The sequence below is a fragment of the Paecilomyces variotii genome (genome assembly GCF_004022145.1).
Source record: "Paecilomyces variotii strain CBS 101075 chromosome Unknown C8Q69scaffold_2, whole genome shotgun sequence".
Taxonomy (NCBI): Eukaryota; Fungi; Ascomycota; class Eurotiomycetes; order Eurotiales; family Thermoascaceae; genus Paecilomyces; species Paecilomyces variotii.
The window spans coordinates 73,187-92,996 of NW_021167141.1; the positions used below are offsets into that span (position 1 = coordinate 73,187).

Here is a 19,810-nt window from a genome sequence, read left to right on the forward strand (position 1 = left end):
GTCTTATGACTATTCAGTTTTGTTTCTGCAAAGAACTCGACGTGCTATATACTCAAAATTCAAATATCCTGCATATATTGTACATTTAGATATCTGGCCAGTATTATGAAATGTCGGAGCCTGCCTACAGGCAGATCTCCTGTCGGGTTTCTCCTACGCCTTTCTAGCTCCACCCATAAAGATATATATAGGCTGGGCTAGTTCCCAGAGAATTCAAACTCAGCGAGCTTCGCTCCAGATAGAATTAACGGGATTTTGCAGCTTCGAGGTCTTTCTTCCTTTTTCCTGTTCAGGTTTTAATCAGCCGTTAACATTTACCGAATTTACGACCGCAAAGAAACTATTATATAGACAGTGTAAAGAGCTAAAAAGGATCGAGCTCTTTATAACAACTAGAAGGACTGGTTGCGGAAACAGAGAATGAACTTGAACGCCCAGACGCAGTCGAGTTAAAGGCTACACGCAGGTAAAACCAAAGATATAGCGAAGTAAGGAACAGAACTAATCGCTGATCCGTCTAACTAGTATTCTCAAGGGGGGTTGATCTATTCTATCTTATCCTCTGCGGGGTCAGTAAGATAAGATCTAATACGCTCTTTCAGCCTAGCTAGTTATTGCTATTTTATAACTAGATCTAGAACTGTTGTTTATTTACCCCGCTTATAGTCTAGACTGAGCTCTAATATCACGGTTTCGTCCCGTGATATCGAACTTAATCCGCTTGTCTAATTCTGTAATATAACAGATGCCAAGAATAGGCTATAAACCAATAGTATTACGAATTCAAACTAGAGACTTCTCCTGGATATAATTCTTAAGACTTGCAATAGTTATAGAATTCTCCGGTTACTAAGATAAACCAAGCACAGTACGTAGTACTCACAGTCTAGATAGTTAAATAAACTATAACTATCAAACTAAGATATTTGCCATCAATTTGGAGATTAAGGACGATGTCAGGGTAGACCTCAAACGAACGCTCCTGGGCCTATATATGACCGTGAAAAGGATAGGATGTACGGATAGGAGACAAAAAGCACGCTCCAATAACAGGCCGATATGGCCGCTAGCTAGATAATAGCCCAAGCAAGCTTCTCACCGCTTTAGATCAACACCTCTCAACATGCCTGCCCCTGACCCCGGTATAAGATCATCATGTGGAGTTTACAATAACTAATGACGTTGATTATGGGTTGCTGGCCAACGTACTTCTTTCTAGTGGGGTGTTTTTGAGCTCATCATGTTCTTGAGCGCGTCCGGAACGCGTTATATTCCGCCCGCTCTCATGATTTATCTGTCGCGTCCCCTATCGAGTCGTCGTCGACGGACCTACAACCATTGTACTCACTCACTTTATTCTCAAGTGCCTACGGAAAACCTAACAACATGCCCCCTAAGAGAAAGGCCGCTGACGCGGCCGCTGGAAGCGCGTCTAAAAAGTCCAAAGCTAGTAGCACCGATAATACGCCCGAGAAGCCCCCAGTGCCTCGCAGCAAGCGATGGTCCAAGGGCCTTTCCGGCTCTGCAAACGCTGACACGGAATACCGTAAGAAGATGATGCACGATCCCGCCGGTGCTTGGGAGTTTGTCTGTCGGTGCCGACCAGTTGTTGGATCCGATGATGATAACGAGGACGAGGACGAGGACGACGAGGACGACGAGGACGACGAGGACGAGGATGATGATGAGGGTGATGGACGCCCTTCTTGCGACCGCGGCAAGACTTGTCTTTGCAGAAAGTCCAGCAAAGACCACCCTGACCACCCTTACACCTACTCCCTCGGAGGCATACAGAAGTTCAACACGATTGCCACTATGTGCTCTTTGCGTGACCCGGACTTGTTCGGCATGTACATCTATAACGACTTCGCAGGGTATGGGCTCCTGGAGATGGTTGGGAACCTGCTGCTCGATTTCGAGGAGGCCAAGGATGATTGGAAACAACAGTGGTATATCTGCGAGGCTACGACTCTGTTCTTCCATAAATACAACCCTATGCCATTATTCATGTAGGTTTTATCGACCTTTTTTTTTTCTCCCACTACTGCTGCATCATTACCCCTCTAATATTCGATGAATCAACCAGGATCGATGACAGCGAAGGCTTGGATATGTTCCTTCACTGTGTCCGAACGATGTTTCTGACGATGATGGCAACTCTCGAGCGTAACGATCTCCTGAAACCGGGCTCCGAGATCAAAAACCTCGGAATGGTAATGGGGCTAGCCATTCGTCTTGATTCATACGCCCAGGACATGGATAGCTTTGAGGATCTCCCCAAGTATCTGTATGCGTATGCCGCAAAGCACAACATTGTCCTTCACGATGTACCCAAAGACGATGAGCCGGAACCAGTGCCAGCGACTGGTAAGGGCTCTCTGCCCGATCCCAGGGCCAAAAAGAATAATCCGTGGGGCTTTGCAGCGGAGCTAAAAAAGCTTGCGAAGGAGCAAAATGTTGGTGGCGACGAGTACGATATTACCACCATGTCTGCTGCTGAACGCAAAAACGCCAGCTTCACCAAGAAGGATCCACTGGGTGCGGAGGAGATCAAGGCACTGAAGGAAGGCTTGGTCATGCAGTTGGCCTAGTGGAGCGAACGCCTCGGTGATTCTATGGAAAACTCGCATTTCTTATGCCAAATGAATTGTGGATGCGCCTATGTATATATTTGGATTGTTTTCGGATTATATATTCTTCCTGTGAAGTATAGTTAATTCTAATGTTGCAGAAATTGTTACTAGGAGGTGCGTCGACAATTGAACTCTCATACTATACTGTATTGGCTATGGAATAGATCGAATAAAGAGGCTCTAGGCACTAAATTGTAAGTATGAGTGTATGATTCAGTTCGTGCAGTTATATCATCTCATACCAGCCTTGGAGTCGTCACCGAGGATTTCCAACCTTATAAATCCACGTATCCCAATACAGCTAAGACAGAGCTTGACATTGCCCCCCAAAACTATATCGGTGCTGCACAGCCCACTAAGCTTTACTCAAAACATCAGATTAAGTTCGAAACGCAGATCGATCGATCGATCTAATAATAAGGCTTTTGTGGTATGTGGCTTGTACAGTACGTACATATGTGCATGGCCTTGGGAAAGGGAGGGGGGGGGGTTAGCTGGGCCCCGCATTCCTCGCTCCGTCCATGTCGCGATCAGAATAGAAATTTGTATCTCCTTAATGTATGTACTTTGTATGTACTTTTGACGCGCAGGCGTACATTACTCCGGTCTAGCGATCTGTGATGCAACTATATATATGTGCTCTATCTAAAGTTACGTTTTTGCATATTATCGGACGGTTGTAGGCCGAGGGTGGTGTTATTGGAGGCTAGAGTAGGGCAGGATGCTCTACAGGTAGTTAAGTAGTATGAGTATGATATACCATAAGTTGTATATACTATTATAGATGGAGCTTGCATTGCATAGTTCCTTGACTCCTTGAGCCTCTCAGTGTGTTCCAAGCTGCGCCATCAACTTTAATTCTGCCTAGTCGGGCCATGCGGAGTAGAATACTGTGGCACAGTGCACAGTACCATAGTGTTGTGTTGTGGGAATAAATAATAATATGCTAAGTTATACTATAGAATAGCTACACAACTTGCTAGAGTATGACTGTTTCTGCCCCATCGAATCATCTATTCATATTCATGCATGTGGAAAACCAAGGAAATAATATCCTGCAAACTAACTAACTACGGTAATATATTTTCGAACTTCTTGGCACAAGAAATTTCACAGACCTATCGGCCTCTTTCCGAGAGACGCCGTCGTCCGGTACTGGTAGTGCGACAGCTAAGAACATTATTATTATTATTATTGCCGATATCCAACAGAGTACATAGTAGAGCAAGAGTATAGTAACTAGTTATGACATTTACAGCTGACTGATACATAGCCGAAGCGAAGTTGGGCAGAAATAAAAAAAAAAGCACGGATCGACGCGGACGGAGAGTGGAAGATAAGCCTAGAGAATTCTAGAGCTTCGATGTGGTGCCCAAGCAAGTATTTAGTAATTATTGACTATTTTGTATCTAGACATCTTTTTCCACCGCCTTCTCGGCATTTGGCGGATTTAGTTTATGCCATAATTATTATTCGCTGCTGCAAATGCAGGTACTATGAATAAATAATAATAATATGGTACTATGTACTACTACATAGGACATGTAACATTAAGATTATTGAACGGCAATATGACCGGCAAAAGGAAGAAGGAGAAAAAGGGCTGGAAAAAAGCTGATGGGTATTTTAGCGAGTTCACGAATAGTCTAAGTAGTCTAGACCGCCGGACAAGGAAAAAAGTAATCAAATGACAGCCATTCGGGTAGGAAAATTCGGTGGGGCTACGGGAAGTACATACTCTAGATAGGATATCTAATTATGTAGTTAACTCTCTCTAACATCGGTAGTCGAACTATGTGGAGACAGAAGAACAGACGGAGATACATGGCTTTTTCTTTTCCTTCTGCTCGTATTATCCACTTCGATTCCGTCTTCATGTTGCCGATGCTAGCCGTTATCTAAACATGATCGATGACATAACTTGCCTCCAGAGCAGTCATAGAGGCAAATTGAAGAAAATATGGCAGTTCAGCAGCAGTGATCACCTCGAGACCTCAAGGCTGGGAATGCAAATAATCGCTGTAGTAGATAGTGGTCAGAGCATATTATATAATTCTAGGAGAAAAATAGAGCAGATATGCACGTAGTCTAGCTGGGAAGATCTGTCAAGACTCAAAAAGAATCCTGGATATTCACAACTCCGCCGCCACTGCCGGCCCCAAGACCGCTTTGAGGCGGCGCCATCCTCGATTTTTCCCCAACCAAGCTCGGACTTCGCCATGCCATGACTGCCCAGCGTTGTATTTATTTGTTTTCTGCCGCCTCTGCCTCTGCTGACTTATCTTCCAAATTGCAAAGTTGAGGTGCTGTGCCTTAAGAAACCTCTCGACAAGTCCACTGGCTTGAGAGCCAGATACTAGGTGTACTAGGTGTTCTGAGCTAGTTATAGGTACTGCAGTACCTTGCAAGAGAATCTTCATGGATATCGTATCCCAAGATATCGAGAAGGCAGAGCTGCAAGCCAGCCGTGATGCTGCTCGTCAGTCCATGGAGCATGGTGATGATGCTCGCCGCGAATCTTACGCTTCCAGCTCTTCTTCCGACTCTTCGTCCATATCTTCCTATGACGAAGCTACCCTGTCCAGAATACGAACCGGACCTGACCTCGAACGACAGGCAACCGCTCTCAGTCGCATTGCAACGCAGAGAAGTCAACATAGTGCTACAGTTGGTGCAAGTCTCAAGACCCGTTCTTCGAAGCATCTAAAGCCTCTGCCAGCGTTTGGTGGCGGGAAGCCATATCCGCCGCCTCTGCCAGAGAAGGAAGAGTATGTCGTGGAATTCGATGGTCCTGATGACCCTCTGCACCCGCAGAACTGGTCTGCCAAAAGGAAGTGAGTATTCCCAATCCAGTCACTCCCAAGTCATAGGAGAAAACAAACCCCTCGCTGACGCTTCGGTTTAGAATCGCAACGTCATTTATGCTTGGTTGGACGACGCTCATTGCCTCTTTCGCGAGCAGTATCTTTTCAGCTGCTACGACCAATGTCGCCTCTAAATACCATGTTTCCGCAGAAGTTGGAGTTCTTGGCCTTTCGCTATATGTCCTAGGTTTCGCAACTGGCCCCGTTATATGGGCCCCTTTATCTGAGCTCAGAGGTCGTCGATTACCCATCCTCCTCGGGATGTTTGGATTTACCATCTTTCAGTTCGCCGTTGCAACCGCAAAGGACCTGCAGACAATCATGATCTGTCGATTTTTTGGAGGCTTCTTCGGAGCTTGCCCAATCGCGGTCGTTGCCGCGGTCTTTTCCGATATTTTCGACAACCGTACTCGTGGTCTCGCTATAACGATGTTCAGTATGACTGTTTTCATGGGCCCCCTTCTTGCTCCTTTCATCGGTGGATTCATCGTGGATAGCTATTTGGGCTGGCGTTGGACGCAGTACCTTTCTGGCATCATGGGAGCTAGTGCTTTGGTCCTTGACTTCTTCTTCCTTCAGGAGACCTATCCGCCCGTTGTCCTTATTGGCAAGGCTGCAGAACTTCGGCGGCGTACGAGGAATTGGGGAATTCATGCGAAACAGGAGGAAGTTGAAGTCGACTTCCGCGAGCTCATCCAGAAGAATTTCAGCCGTCCCATGAAGATATTGTTCACCGAGCCAATCGTGCTTCTTCTCAGTATCTATATGGCATTCATCTACGGTCTTCTTTACCTGTTCATGACAGCATACCCGATCGTATTCCAGCAGGTCCACGGCATGAACAAGGGTGTTGGTGGTCTTCCTTATTTCGGCATGGTCGTTGGCGAACTACTAGCTGGAGTCTACATTCTCATTGGGCAGCCGTCGTACAACAGAAAATTGGCTGCCAACAACGGTATTCCTATCCCTGAATGGCGTCTGCCGCCCGCCATGATCGGAGGCGTCGCATTCTCTGGCGGCCTTTTCTGGTTTGGTTGGGCCGGCTACAAGGCTAGCATTCACTGGATTGTGCCTACCTTGTCTGGTCTGTTGACTGGATTTGGTCTGCTCGCAATCTTCCTGCAGTCCCTCAATTACATTATCGATGCCTATCTGCTATTGTAGGTTCTCTTCTGGACGTTCTCTTCTAGTATTTGATTCAGATACTGACTGCTGTTAGCGCGGCTTCTGCCATCGCAGCGAACACCTTTATGCGTTCCCTCGCAGGCGCTGGATTTCCGCTTTTCTCTCAGTATATGGTATGCTAATCTCTACACACTCTTTTTGACCTGCTTGTGGCGAGTAGAAAACTAATTGTTTGGCAGTTCCATGGATTGGGAGTGAACTGGGCTGGCACTCTGCTCGGCTGCGCGGCCGCTGTTTTGGTCCCTATCCCGGTCTGCTTTTACATCTACGGCCCTAAGTTGCGTGCGAAGAGCCGATTTGCGCCTACCTTTATCCCAGCAGTACAAGCCCAGGAACATACGGGCGAAGCATGATTTACGCCACTCGAAGGTATTTCTCGTCCAAACAAAAAGTAATTCGTTGTCCCAATTTCGACTAGATACCCATTTGCATCAGGCCGTTCTTATGCTTTAGATCTGTGGAATGCATTTATGAGCTGAAGCATGCCGTTGGCGCTGTTTATCTTGTGATATCTAATCTATGTTTTTGTGTCTTCGTTTTATGACCGATATTCGATGTCACATACTATGTCATGTAATTAGAGATGAACTAATGCCATAATTTTCTCCAAAGTTCTATAACTCATGTAGCTCATATACACATTGGTTTTTATGATGGATCCCTGTAATATTTATCCACGTATACGAATAAACATCTTATCTTATCTGTCCCTCCGCATCCTAGTTTGGACATCTCATTCTTGTTGGACCTTCAAGCACAAAAGCAAGTAAGCAAGTCATAGGAACCATCCAGGAAAGAACTTTCTTTATTTGTATGTACAATCTGGGCTGACTCTAAATTTATAGCTAACTCCTAATCAGACAAAGAAGCTTGATCCTAACGAAATAATCTATCTCAACCTGGAAATTTACAGGTTACTAGTATGTGCACAAGTAAACTTTAGGTGCCCACTGCCTCTACTAGTATATCTACTTGTTCCCTTTATTTTAGCAGCCTAAAGAAAGAAACGACTCAGCTGGGTGCTTCCTTAGCCTCTCTTTGGGAATACCAGGCTTCACTCGACTCGGACCCATGGATCATTGATCCAGTGTCCCGTTCAAGTATAGGAGCTGTGAAGTTCCATACTTGTCCTATTGTAAGATATGTTCTATGAGTGAATGTGTATAGTGACTCTGTATGTGAACCGTCTGACAGTGAAGGAGGACTGGGGACAGAAGTGGCCTAGTAGCACTTTCCTCCTGTCAGAGGTTCAGTGACAGGCAGGCAGCATCTCCTATAAAGACCTTTCCCTCACCTCTCCCTCCCATCCTTTCTTCTTCTCCTTCCCATCACCTTCCCATCACCTTCCCATCACCTTCTCATCAGAACACCCCAGACCCCCCCTCCCTCTGTCCTACCCAGGCGAACTTCACTCCTGTTTTGCTCTGTTTGAATAGAACCCCCCGAGACTCTCCAGTCAACCTCAGGACGCTGTTCTTTTTTCCTTCGTGATCTCTCCGTCCTTTCCAGGCGAACCTTATGTCTGTTTTGCCCTGTCTGGACAGAACCTCTTGAGACTCTCCAGTCAACCTCAGGACGCTTTTCTCTCCTGTGTGTCTTCTCGTTCTCCAAGATGGGGAGCATTTCCATCACACGTGCGTCTCACTCCCTCAACCACGAGAAGGAGTTTAAACATGCCGTGGAAAAGATTGAATCTGCTGTCCAGAATGCTCTAACCTCGGACAAAAAATACGAAAATGTCGGTGTGCTCTCGCTCCGGTGGGTGAACGACGACTTGAACCTCGGCCAGATAGAGACAGAGCTCCTCGACACTTTCAAAACCACTTTTAACTATGCGACCGAATCATACATCATACCAGCGACCAGTTACAACGCCGCGGCTACAGGCGTGAAGAGGAAGCTGGGAAGTTTCATGGCTAAGTATGACAATGCCAGCAGTCTTGCCATTGTTATCTACCAAGGGCATAGCCATTATGCTCAGCACGGAATAGTACCTCAGCAGCTTGTCTTATTGTAAGTATCTATCTTTCATATTATGAATTAGTCAAGTTAATAACGACAATATAGTGGATCATCGAACCCTGCTGCTCCTGCTATCCCGTGGTCGTTCATCGAAGCCAACCTGTCTATCGAGGGAGACACACTTGCTATATTGGATTCTTGCTTTTCCAGCGCCGCAGCGATGACTGGGCTGAACACGGAGTATCTCGTGGCATCTGCATTTGAGTCTCCGGCCTCTGCAATCATCCAGAGAAGCTTTACTCGCAGGCTCATAGATCTCTTCAAGAGCCAGATCAATCCCGAGATGACTGTAGCCCAGATCCACGCGAAGCTTGTTAATCAAGCTAATCAACCAGGGAGCGGCTTAGATTACACGTTTGTCCATATTGCATGCGACAATAAACAGTCGATCACCCTACGCCCTTTGAGGCACATGCCACGGGAACTTGCAGCCCTGAAGAAAGGGGATGAATTAGCTGACGGCAAAGTCCTCGTTTCCGTTCTACTGGAAGGAAAGACGTCTATTCCCTCCGTTTCAGAGTGGGAAACATGGCTGGCTCGTGCCATTCCTGAAGATGTGGCCGACATCAAGATTGAAGCTGTCTTCGAGACCGGTTCTGCTCTCTGCTTGATGACAATGCCCATTGCTGTCTTCGATATGCTGAAGGGACACAACCATGAGGGCGCGTATGGGTTTGTCGCTTACGTGGAGTCGAACAACCTCATGAATACGCATGGGTTTCGTTCCCAAGCATCGGGCTTTCTCACAGCTCGCCAGGGTAATGTCCAGATGCCCAGACGCGAGCCAAAGCCGACCAGTTCAACTGAATGAATCACTGTAAGACCACCGCGAGATCAACCACCCCCCAGATGTCGGTTGGGACGGCTCGGACGCAGTGGAACAAGCAGTGACTTATGTATTTGATAATGGCGATGCTGAATTAGGATGGAACGAAGGGCAAGTGGGAATGAATTGTATTCCATAACATCATATTTCTTAGTTTAGCTTGAGACAACGTCGCTTGAAGGCCCTTAACCTCTGTTCCTTAGCTCATCGGACTGGTAGATGGTCCTTTTACCGTTTTATGCCGAATGAAATAATTGCTATAGAGTCTTGTCCCGGATTTTGAGTGGTAACGAAATTCTATCGTAATAATATCATCAATTTATGAACATGTATAGGCAATGTAGTTGCTGGGGTCAGGACCTGAGTTTCTTCTATAATTCTTCATCTTTCTCTTGGGGGATAGATACCTTTTTTGAAGACTTATAGTAACGCGCTCGCATTCTATCTATCTATATGCTTTATATCTTTCAAACTAGACAAAAGTGTTTATAAAATAGCATCGTCGACTTCCATCTCACTTGACGGATCATTATTTCCCGAGATAAAATACTAGGAAAGCTGAGATTTTATAAAGATCCCTTCTTTATAGAGCCATATAATTAGCAATAGCAAAAGGCGATGGGGGGTTTTATTAGCCCCTTGGAATATATATATACTAGGTGATTATACTGTGCTATGGCAACAATGTAACTACTTGTGAAAATTGAAGATGAAGATACTGAATGTCTTGATCATGTATCATGATGTTTTTTATCTTTCTTTCATTCAATATTAGAATCATGTACTCTATCACAGTCATGAGTCGAGCATGCAGAACACTTTTTCGTGCCATCAGCTGGTAGGACAAAGGCTTCACTTGTTGGAAGCAGAGACGATAACGCTCCTAAAGGACTTGAAAAAAAAGATGAAAATGCCAAGGGTGATGAATCACACAAGAAACCGAAGGAAAAAAAAAGAGACTTAAAGGAAAGATCGACTATTAGTCTTTTCGTACACCAACATGCCTGAGAAAAACCATGAAGACCGTATTGCAACCGACCCAATGAAAAGGATACACAAACTCCTCACTCATGCAAACGGCGAAATCTAAAAAAAAAAAAAAAAAAAATTATAGACAGCAGTCTCCACTGTCACCGACCAAGGAGATCATGATCAAGATAACTGTCTTTTCCTTCGTCATGTCGAATGCAAAGACATTTCAATGAAAGATGAAGAAGATTGACGGTGTCGATCGGACTCTCAGGTCCTCTCAACCAGCTGAAGATGGGAAATTTCAGGTACGGGGTGATCGAAGATCCGGCTAAATGCAGGGTCTGGAGGCTGTCCATTTCCCGACGTCGCGGCCACACCCTCTGCTTCGCGGATTGCGTCCTTCAAAGCGCGGGTGACTACTCCTGCCCGCGCCACAAGATCTCGGAGAGAGTCCGTGTCGAAGGGTAACTTACGTGGCTGACCGTCGCCGCCAAGCAGTTCCGGTGTGCCGCGTTGTTGATAAATAGTCTCAAGTATGGACTTTGCGTTCGAAGGGTCCTTAGAAGAATGAGAGGATAGATATGAGGTTGTTGGCAAAGAGCGCGACAAGGACATTTCGGGACTACCGCTTGCGGCCTCAACATCGAAGTCGTCAAACCCGTAACTTGTGGTCGGCGGAGTATCTGGAAAAGAGGCGGTGTCATCATCGTCGAGTGTCGCTAGGTTGATGATGCCTTCTGCTTCTTTCCACAGCTCATTTGAAGGCCCTTGCGTTATTTGCAAGAGATTAGCGTGCAGACGCAATCGCTTGAGTTCCTCAACGAGCAGCGTTAACTCCTGTACCTGACCAAATTGACCTTGGACGCTCGCTTGACGGTCCATGATAGCCTTTGGTACTTTCATTCCCCGCTGGCGATTAACGGTAACAGCTTTCGTGTCATCATCTATGGACTGTCCATCAGAGTCATCAAATTCAAAATCACCGTCCCAGTCCTCTGTGACGCCTTTGCTTCCAAGACCCCATGTGCCGAATTTCACGGATGACTGCCTTGAGTCAGTGGAGAATGCTGGTTCTCTCGAAACAGGAACACTTTGGCTCCGCAGGTGTAAAGCACTTGGCCCTCTACGACCTGTAGTGCGACTACCTCTCGTGTCAGTGCCCTGTTTACCATGTACTGTGCGTGGCCGAAATTCAACATCTTGGAAATCGCGATCATTCCACGGCTGCTCAGACCAGTCGAAAAGGCTGACCCTAGTCCCCAAATCTGACTTTTTCTTGACCGGTTTGCGGAAGTCTTCTTGGATGGAAGCTGTTGAATATGTCCCAGATGACTCTCTCGATCTGTCCAGTTCGGCATCTTTCGCTCCGTTGGAGAGAGAGCCATAGCGGGATTCGTCCTGACAGGACGAGTTCATACTCTGCTGCGATGAATCCGTTGATGAACTGGACCGGTGTCCTGGAACCTCTTTGACTGATGGAACGGAAGTGATCTTGTCATCCAATGGAGGTGCATGAGATAGATGGATAGAACCTGCATCACTCTCGGATATCCTGGGGAACGGATTCGATAGCCTGGCTGAGAATGGGCCACACGGAGCCATATCTGCTTTGTCAAAGAGCGTTTCAATACAAGGACCACGAGTACAGGAAGTGGTGCTAGTAGTGTCATGAGTGCGGAAGGAATCGAAGGCGGTGTCACTCTGGAAGTCGGTTTCATCTTCTTCTCCAGAAGTGAAGATGCGATCATCGGATCCTAGCACAGTGGAGGGCGGTTCAGAAACACCGGACGAATGTCTTTTTCCGCGTGTTTGCTGGATGGTAGGGGACGATAACTCTGTGGGTTTGGAGAATTGTGGAGATGGCCTAGCCTCTGTGGGAGAAGCAGTACCCTCTCGTGCTGCATCCATATTAGATTCTGGTAGGGTGTCTGGTGGGATATTCGAACTGAAGGTTCCTGGGGGTCGAGCAAGGCCTGTCATCGTGAAGGAGGGCGGATCTGCCTGTGACATAGTGACAGGTCGCCGGAAAAGAGAGGGGTCCATAACGTCCTTTCTTCTATGCGGCAGGGCTGAAGTACCTGGCCGGACGGGTTCTGGCTGTCTTTCTAGCAGCGTCGAATACGCTCGCACTTCTCCCTGAGGAAGAGAGCCACTCCGACCTCTGCGAAGGCTGCTCCGTTTGCGAGTTGCCCAAGACGCCAGAGAGTTCCCAGCAGCGAATCCATTAAAGGTAAATGATTGCTTGGACTTCCGCCTCTGGCGAACAGTCGGGGAGGCCGCGTCTTCTGGATGCGCTTCTGAAGACTGGAAGGGATTAATAAACTGAGGTGGATGTGAAGAAGAACGGCATCTCCCATTTGCATGGTCTGGATGTGTCACTGAGGAGCCTAGCAGCAGGGTAGGTGGGACATCTGAGTCGGCTACCACTCGTCGTACAGTATGATCTTGGCGTCTGCGCGGCGAGCTTTTTGAAGTGAGCTTTTCAAAGGTTTTATCAGGAAATGAAGTGAAATAAGGCCTCCATGTAACTTCTGTTCGTTCGTTGATCACGTCGTATCGCATCTCACTGTGACGACGGCCATAGCTAATCGTAGATTCCGACTCTCCGCCAAGGATCGATTGCTGCCTCAGGTGCGCAGATCTCTGGTAACTTGTGGCAGGTCTACGCAATGCGCTGCCACAGAACGTCGACCTTGAGGACTCTGGACGGCCGGAGATCACATGTTGGGACGTTGAGCGCTTGACTAACTTGTTCGACTCCCTACGCTGGGTGGGGGATAGCGGAGATGTGGGAGTGCTCGGTTCGTTCATCAAAGGCGACATAGGCCTGGAACTGAGTATCTGATCTTCAGTCTTCGTCGACATAACTGACAGTCGCCGTATCCACGAGGAAGAAGGGCGCCCGTTGTTGATGTCCGTAGATGATTCCTGCAGACCCCCGACAGGAGGACCAGTATAGGTCTGTCGACGGCGACGTCTCGCGCCTCCGGATATCAGTTCCTTCGCTGCACTGAAATTGCTTGAGCGGTGCCTATCCAGATCGACCGTGCTTTTCTCAGAATCGAAAGCGGCGACATTAAACGGGGCGTTGCGTCTGGCTGGTTCTGTGTAGTATGGCGACGAAGGCACGGAGCAAGGGCTTCGAGTCGGCGACACCATTCCCAGCGGCAGTGAACCCACGGAAGCTCGAGCGTGTCTGGAGCTCATCCCCTTCGATTTTGGTGTTGTCTGGTTATCCTGTCCTGGATGACCCAGCGCAAAGCCCGTGGCTGCAATCCCCACCGTGCCAATGGCACAGAGCTGCAAGATGTGTTTCTGTTAGCATGAAATTCGTGGCAGCGCGCAGGGACCTCGAGGCAGATCAGATGAATGCAAACGATTCCCTTCTGCGCAGCACCGTATTCGCAAGTAATAGCGGGTTTATGGTAGACGAAGGCGTGGAAGGGGCAAACCGCGGGGCAGGGATGTAGGAGGCATAAACAAGGTCGAAAGAGCGACACACACACAGGGATATCTCACCGTCGGTACGTGGTCCATGATGAAGAAGCGCGAGACTAGGGAGAAGCGCCGCAGGAGTTGTATAAAAACACTGATCTGGTGTCCCGGAAACCATCCATCCACATGCTGATAGCCATGAGTCTAGCAAATGTGATCCATCCAGCGTTCACCTCGAGTCGGGAAGGAAGAGAGGGGCAGACGACCGTCGCCGGAACGACTGCAGGGAGAAACAAGATCGACGTGAAGAAAAAGACCAGCAGAAAACGATCGTGGGAGTTGTGTTGGCGGAGAGACCGAGTTGAGGACGCGGAGACGTGTCTGCGAGGTGAACGATAATAATCTGGCCGACCGAGACGAGATGAGGGCGAGGGGAAGAGCAGCTGGGATGTTATTCCAAATGGGCCGAGATCTCCCAGGCGGATATCTAACTATCTGATCGGTTCACGGAGCAATTAAGCGCGTGGAGAAGGTCGGGGCTCTTCAGCCAGGACGGCCCCCTCGACGCGGGAGTGTCGAGGAAACAAGAACGAGGCGGCGCGGGTACAATAGAGGCTGGATGCGATGATGGAAATCCCCAAACCGGCTCCAACAAAGCGGACCATCACGAAATAATTCAATTGTTATTATTATTGTCGTCTCGACGGGCGATCGGCCCAGTCTACAGTCTACACAGCGGCTCTGCAGGAATACACCGCGCACTATCGATCGAGGAGTCTGCTACGATTCGACTATGTTGTTTCGTCCCTTGTTTGGATGGCGATGTTGTCCGGGGGGAAGCGCCGCGGGCGCCTGTCTCCAAGGCAATAATGTGTTACTGATATTGTTAGCAGGAGAACCTGCAGCAGACTGACGCTGGACCAGCGACTATTTACGACCATCACAGCGCGACATGGGACCTTGTCAATACGATCCGCGCCCCCTTACGGCGTACAAGCTGCATCGTGAGCGTCAGACGCGGAGACAGGTCGCTAGTGGCATTACTGGCCCATGCACCAGATCTCTAGGGATCGGATGCCTTGGTCACAGTGGACCCTGAGTGGCTTGTGCCTATGCTTGAGCTAGATAGGAGTTGTTTGCGATCCAAGAGGTTTCAGCTCCAGCGTTCCCGATCCGGTAATAGTGAAGAGGTTGTTTCCGCCTTGCAAGGGATGATATTATTCTTATTCTTGTTCTTCTTCACGTCTACCAGACTGACTCTCTTTCTCGAGGGTGGTAATTTCTGCCAGCATGACGGTTTTGTTTTCTTCAGTCAGCCCCATGGACAAGACACTTCACTCGTCTGCTCCCCTTGTGCAGGTGTCTTGGATGGCCTGCAGCTGTCGGTTGTCGGACGATGCTCCTCGAAAGAGATCTCCTGCCGTTCATCGTGGGTCTCTTAGGAGATTTTTCGCTGCCGCGCGCGACGATCAAAGGCTGAGCCGGGATCAACAGGACCTATCGCAGCTCCAAGCCAGCTCTTTGCCAAGGTCAGCTTCAAGAATCTATACGTAGCACGCGAGTAGCGACCGTCAGGGATCTCCACAAAGCCATCTCTTGCCAATCGCTTTCTCGGACAAGTCGACCGCGGGTTCACTGGCCACCATTCGGGAATATTCCCCTGTCTTCTCAAGCGCCCATGTCCCCGGAGAACGCCGCAAGGTGCTATCCAATACTGCGAAGCAGCCAAGACTTATCTGTAACCAGAGGCCAGAAGGAAATTGGAATCCAAGGCGGTAAATAATAGTGTTGGATCGTCTTCCCTTGTGTGCTTGCACCCGTACATCAACCTCAAAGACCGTTACCGACGCACTTGAATTGGCAAAAAGGCCAAATGGCATACCGGCCTTACATGGACGCTTTTTATCTTCGGATCACATTCCAGTGATGCGCAAGGGAACCTTGAACCTCCGGAGCCACGTTCCTAGCGGCGTTGAAGTGGCATCTGCACTGCCGTTGCGTACCGGCAAAGAGGACCAGGCTAGTCGTACTGTAGATACAGAAATAATGCTTTGAGAGGCAGTAGTGACGATAATGACGAACATGACGAATCCTAACTAGTCAATTAGTTAGCTCATACGACTAAGGTGACAAAACTTGCAGATACACAAAGGCGATCATGATCATCCAGCAGGCCGCACTACTATAATAGTCTGCTCTCTGACGAGACAGAGTTCTTGACTACACTTTATTGTCTATTTCCCTGACGGGACACAGCCACTATAGATAGATAGATAGATAGTAACTAGTAAATCCACCATCATCGGCACCTATTTCCGCAAAATGCTTATTATATGCTATTTCCTAGGGTCAATAATAATGCTGACACCCAAGGCTTGTGTATATCATTATCCCAATATAGGCAAAGTGTTGCTTGGTGTCATCTGATTTCATTATACTACTACTAATCACTGCTAGCCCGACTTTGCTTAACTTGCTCTTGCTTAGACTAGGTTCCAAAATATTAAAAGCTCTCCTGTGATGCAGAAGCAGGACATGTCTGATAGCGGTTCGCTAGGGACCACCGCTCCCTTAGATTTGAAACAATAGTATCTTGAAACGCCAAAGAAACTGTAAATAATCTATTCCCATTAATGTTGAATTTCTGCCTTTTTCTAATTGGAACACAACCTCCGTAAAATGGTTTGACATCTTGTCATTGCGGGGAACAAAGCTACGTCGTCCAGGTCAGCGCGATTTTGGTTTCCGGGACATCGCTATACAAGTACTCCCACAGTGGATTTACGGAGTACATATTACTTTATTCTGAAAAGCTCAAGATGATCATTGCGATTATTGGTGGTGATGTTGTGTACATATTGGTCACTTCGCAGTAGTAAGAAGAAGCTCTTAGCAGTATTATTAGTTAGCAGTCCCATACTCTTGACCATCCTTCTCCACAAACCAAACTCTGCTGCTCCGCCACTCGTCTGGAACATTTCGATCGGGGACGAAGCTGTCGCTAGCCATTTGATAGTTCTACGCAACAATCTGACAGATCGTCTAGAATCTGTCATCACGGAATTTTCGGCTGAGAGAGCACAGCCTGGCCTGCGTTGATTCCTAGAAGTTATTGTTGATATCGTGGTGCGCCGCACCGAATTTCCCCGCGGAATGGACGCCGAGATTCAGGCGCAGATCCCCGGCTTGGATCATGTAATTTCAGAGTACTCAGTGGTACGTGACTCTCTGAAGCTTTTGCAAAGATGGACAAAGAAAGGACTTGCGAAGTTCTTCAACTAGTCTGCTAACGAAGACCCCAGGGCTACCTGACCCATGCCTCCAGAGCCTACGTCGAAGATGCCGACCCAAACGCACCATCGCCTCTGTCTGAAGCTGCTGACGCTGTGACCGAACTGCTCATTTCGGCATCGGGAGACTTTTCGCCAGAAAATGAAAAAGCGATCCGCAACCTGGTGGAAAAGTTCATCAACTCTCTGAGTGCTGCTGATGGCGTGGATGCGGAGCGAAGACAAATACCCTTTGCGGCTAAGAAGCTCGACCAAGCAATCAATGTGGGATCGCAGCGGAACATGTCCTCGACACTCGGACTGGCTGGCGGAGGCGTCGATCTAGAGTCTGCAAATACCAGGAAGGTGGAATCTCGTGTGGATCGGAAGAAGCTTGAGAAGGCGGAAAAGAAGATTCGCGCGAAGCAGGAGAAGAAGGTCATGAAGAACGTGGAATATGAGGCATCTCGACTGCTCAACGAGCCTGATTCGACGCAATCCTATGAAGAGTTCTACATGGCTGTCAACCCTCTGCAAATGGGCGCGGACTCGCAGTCCAAGAGCAAGGACATCAAGGTGGACGGAATCGACATCTCTATTGGTGGCTTGCGGATATTGACGGATACTTCTTTGACACTGGCTTACGGTCATCGCTACGGTCTGGTTGGTCAGAACGGTATCGGAAAGAGTACTCTGCTGCGTGCTTTGAGTCGCAGAGAAGTTGCTATTCCGACCCATATCTCTATCCTCCACGTGGAGCAGGAGGTATGTCGGCTTCTGAATAGCGTTCAATTCTTCTGGAACATGACTGATGAAATCTGCAGATTCGCGGAGACGATACTCCCGCATTGCAAGCTGTGCTGGATGCCGATGTCTGGCGAAAACATCTACTCCAGGAGCAGGAGGTCTGTCATCTCGCCCGTCAAGTACACACCCAGTGCTAACTGCATGAACAGAAAATCTCCAAGGAGCTGGCGGCTATTGATGAGGAGAGAGCATCGTTGGCGGATACCTCCAAGGATGCGGCTAAGCTTGACCACCAGCGTGAGGGTCTCGACATTACTCTGAGCGACATTCACACGAAGCTCGCGGAGATGGAATCAGACAAGGCCGAGTCTCGAGCTGCCAGCATTCTCGCTGGTCTCGGTTTCTCTCCCGAAAGACAGCAGTTTGCTACGAAGACCTTCTCTGGAGGTTGGAGAATGAGGCTGGCACTGGCGCGTGCTCTGTTCTGTGAGCCGGACTTGCTGTTGCTCGATGGTATGCCGCCGTTGTCTATTTGATAACTTTTAAGAGTCAAGCACTAATCCTTTACAGAACCGTCGAACATGTTGGATGTCCCATCCATTACGTTCTTATCCAATTACTTGCAGGGATACCCCAGCACTGTCCTTGTGGTATCTCACGACCGTGCTTTCCTTAACGAAGTCGCAACCGATATCATCCACCAGCACTCAGAGCGGTTGGACTACTATAGAGGAGCTAACTTTGGTAATTATATGCAACCTTCGCAAGCTAGTAAGACAGTGCCGCTAACTCTTCATAGATTCCTTCTACGCTACGAAAGAAGAGCGGAGGAAGACTGCAAAGCGCGAATATGAGAAGCAAATGGCAGAGAGAGCACATCTTCAAGGTCAGACTCTTTGTTTCGTTCTCCGGTCAGGTTCTTCAACTAACGGTGGCCCACAGCGTTCATCGATAAATTCAGATATAACGCCGCCAAGTCCTCTGAGGCGCAGTCGAGAATCAAGAAACTCGAGAGGATGCCTGTGCTTCAGCCTCCCGAGAGCGAATACACCGTGCATTTCAAGTTCCCAGAGGTCGAGAAACTATCGCCGCCCATCGTCCAGATGTCCGGTGTTTCCTTCGGATATACCCCTGATCGGCCTCTGCTTAAGAACGTCGATCTCGATGTCCAACTGGATTCCCGTATCGGTATTGTTGGACCGAACGGAGCTGGTAAGACAACTGTTCTCAAACTGCTGATCGGCCAGCTACAGCCGTCCAGCGGCACGATATCTCAGAATCCCCGACTGCGCATTGGCTTCTTTGCTCAGCACCACGTTGATGCATTGGATCTTACGGCAAGTGCGGTCGGTTTCATGGCGAAAACCTATCCTGGTAAGACGGATGAGGAATACCGGAGACATTTGGGAGCGTAAGTATCCCTTGGAGACGTCGCCCTGGTATAGGAAGATCTCTTACTGAGTATTTCGCAGATTCGGTATTACCGGTATGACTGGTCTCCAGCGAATGGAGCTTCTGTCCGGAGGTCAGAAGTCCCGTGTAGCATTCGCTTGTATCTCTTTGACCAACCCGCACATCCTCGTTATGGACGAGCCTTCTAACCACCTGGATATCGAAGCCATGGACGCGTTGTCAGACGCTTTGCGGAACTTCCAGGGAGGTGTCCTGATGGTCTCCCACGACGTGACATTGCTGCAGAATGTCTGCACCAGTCTGTGGGTCTGTGACAAGGGCACCGTGGAGAAGTTTGACGGAGATGTCAATGCTTATAAGAAGAAGATCACTTCACAAGCAAACGAGGCTGGTGTGGTGGCAGCTCACTAAGAGACAAAACTAGTTACGATAGAGATCAGATGA

The 19,810-nt window shown here is 48.3% G+C and overlaps 5 protein-coding genes across 5 annotated transcripts; 4 read left to right on the plus strand and 1 right to left on the minus strand.

The window, feature by feature from the left end:
* Positions 1 to 1,122: 1,122 nt before the first annotated feature.
* Positions 1,123 to 3,083, plus strand: C8Q69DRAFT_495673 (hypothetical protein). Its single transcript, XM_028632237.1, has 3 exons — positions 1,123 to 2,009; positions 2,087 to 2,820; positions 2,876 to 3,083. Exons 1-2 carry the CDS (start codon positions 1,387 to 1,389, stop codon positions 2,589 to 2,591), a joined length of 1,128 nt encoding a protein of 375 aa, XP_028486929.1. The 5' UTR covers positions 1,123 to 1,386; the 3' UTR covers positions 2,592 to 2,820; positions 2,876 to 3,083.
* A 1,651-nt stretch (positions 3,084 to 4,734) lies between these two features.
* On the plus strand, positions 4,735 to 7,287 carry C8Q69DRAFT_454939 (putative MFS multidrug transporter). Its single transcript, XM_028629741.1, has 4 exons — positions 4,735 to 5,467; positions 5,539 to 6,657; positions 6,717 to 6,795; positions 6,862 to 7,287. The coding sequence occupies exons 1-4, from the start codon at positions 5,052 to 5,054 to the stop codon at positions 7,033 to 7,035; spliced, it is 1,788 nt and encodes a 595-aa protein (XP_028486930.1). The 5' UTR covers positions 4,735 to 5,051; the 3' UTR covers positions 7,036 to 7,287.
* A 1,051-nt stretch (positions 7,288 to 8,338) lies between these two features.
* On the plus strand, positions 8,339 to 9,753 carry C8Q69DRAFT_454943 (hypothetical protein). Its single transcript, XM_028629742.1, has 2 exons — positions 8,339 to 8,695; positions 8,750 to 9,753. Exons 1-2 carry the CDS (start codon positions 8,595 to 8,597, stop codon positions 9,513 to 9,515), a joined length of 867 nt encoding a protein of 288 aa, XP_028486931.1. The 5' UTR covers positions 8,339 to 8,594; the 3' UTR covers positions 9,516 to 9,753.
* A 1,016-nt stretch (positions 9,754 to 10,769) lies between these two features.
* Positions 10,770 to 14,039, minus strand: C8Q69DRAFT_503959 (hypothetical protein; the record flags this gene model as incomplete). The annotated part of the gene is made up of 2 exons (XM_028632537.1): positions 10,770 to 13,802; positions 14,022 to 14,039. 2 exons carry the CDS (start codon positions 14,037 to 14,039, stop codon positions 10,770 to 10,772), a joined length of 3,051 nt encoding a protein of 1,016 aa, XP_028486932.1.
* Positions 14,040 to 17,090: 3,051 nt separating this feature from the next.
* C8Q69DRAFT_503960 (putative translation initiation regulator) lies at positions 17,091 to 19,777 on the plus strand (the record flags this gene model as incomplete). The annotated part of the gene is made up of 8 exons (XM_028632538.1): positions 17,091 to 17,153; positions 17,240 to 17,971; positions 18,031 to 18,111; positions 18,163 to 18,466; positions 18,524 to 18,697; positions 18,753 to 18,839; positions 18,896 to 19,364; positions 19,426 to 19,777. 8 exons carry the CDS (start codon positions 17,091 to 17,093, stop codon positions 19,775 to 19,777), a joined length of 2,262 nt encoding a protein of 753 aa, XP_028486933.1.
* Positions 19,778 to 19,810: the final 33 nt, after the last annotated feature.

Excerpts from the sequence above, each read along its gene's own strand:
- C8Q69DRAFT_495673 (XM_028632237.1), top strand. The coding sequence starts at position 1,387 with ATGCCCCCTAAGAGAAAGGCCGCTGACGCGGCCGCTGGAAGCGCGTCT. Across the intron at positions 2,010-2,086 it reads AACCCTATGCCATTATTCAT|GATCGATGACAGCGAAGGCT; the intron begins GTAGGTTTTATC and ends TGAATCAACCAG.
- C8Q69DRAFT_454939 (XM_028629741.1), top strand. The coding sequence starts at position 5,052 with ATGGATATCGTATCCCAAGATATCGAGAAGGCAGAGCTGCAAGCCAGC. Across the intron at positions 5,468-5,538 it reads AACTGGTCTGCCAAAAGGAA|AATCGCAACGTCATTTATGC; the intron begins GTGAGTATTCCC and ends GCTTCGGTTTAG. Across the intron at positions 6,796-6,861 it reads CGCTTTTCTCTCAGTATATG|TTCCATGGATTGGGAGTGAA; the intron begins GTATGCTAATCT and ends ATTGTTTGGCAG.
- C8Q69DRAFT_454943 (XM_028629742.1), top strand. The coding sequence starts at position 8,595 with ATGGCTAAGTATGACAATGCCAGCAGTCTTGCCATTGTTATCTACCAA. Across the intron at positions 8,696-8,749 it reads CCTCAGCAGCTTGTCTTATT|TGGATCATCGAACCCTGCTG; the intron begins GTAAGTATCTAT and ends ACGACAATATAG.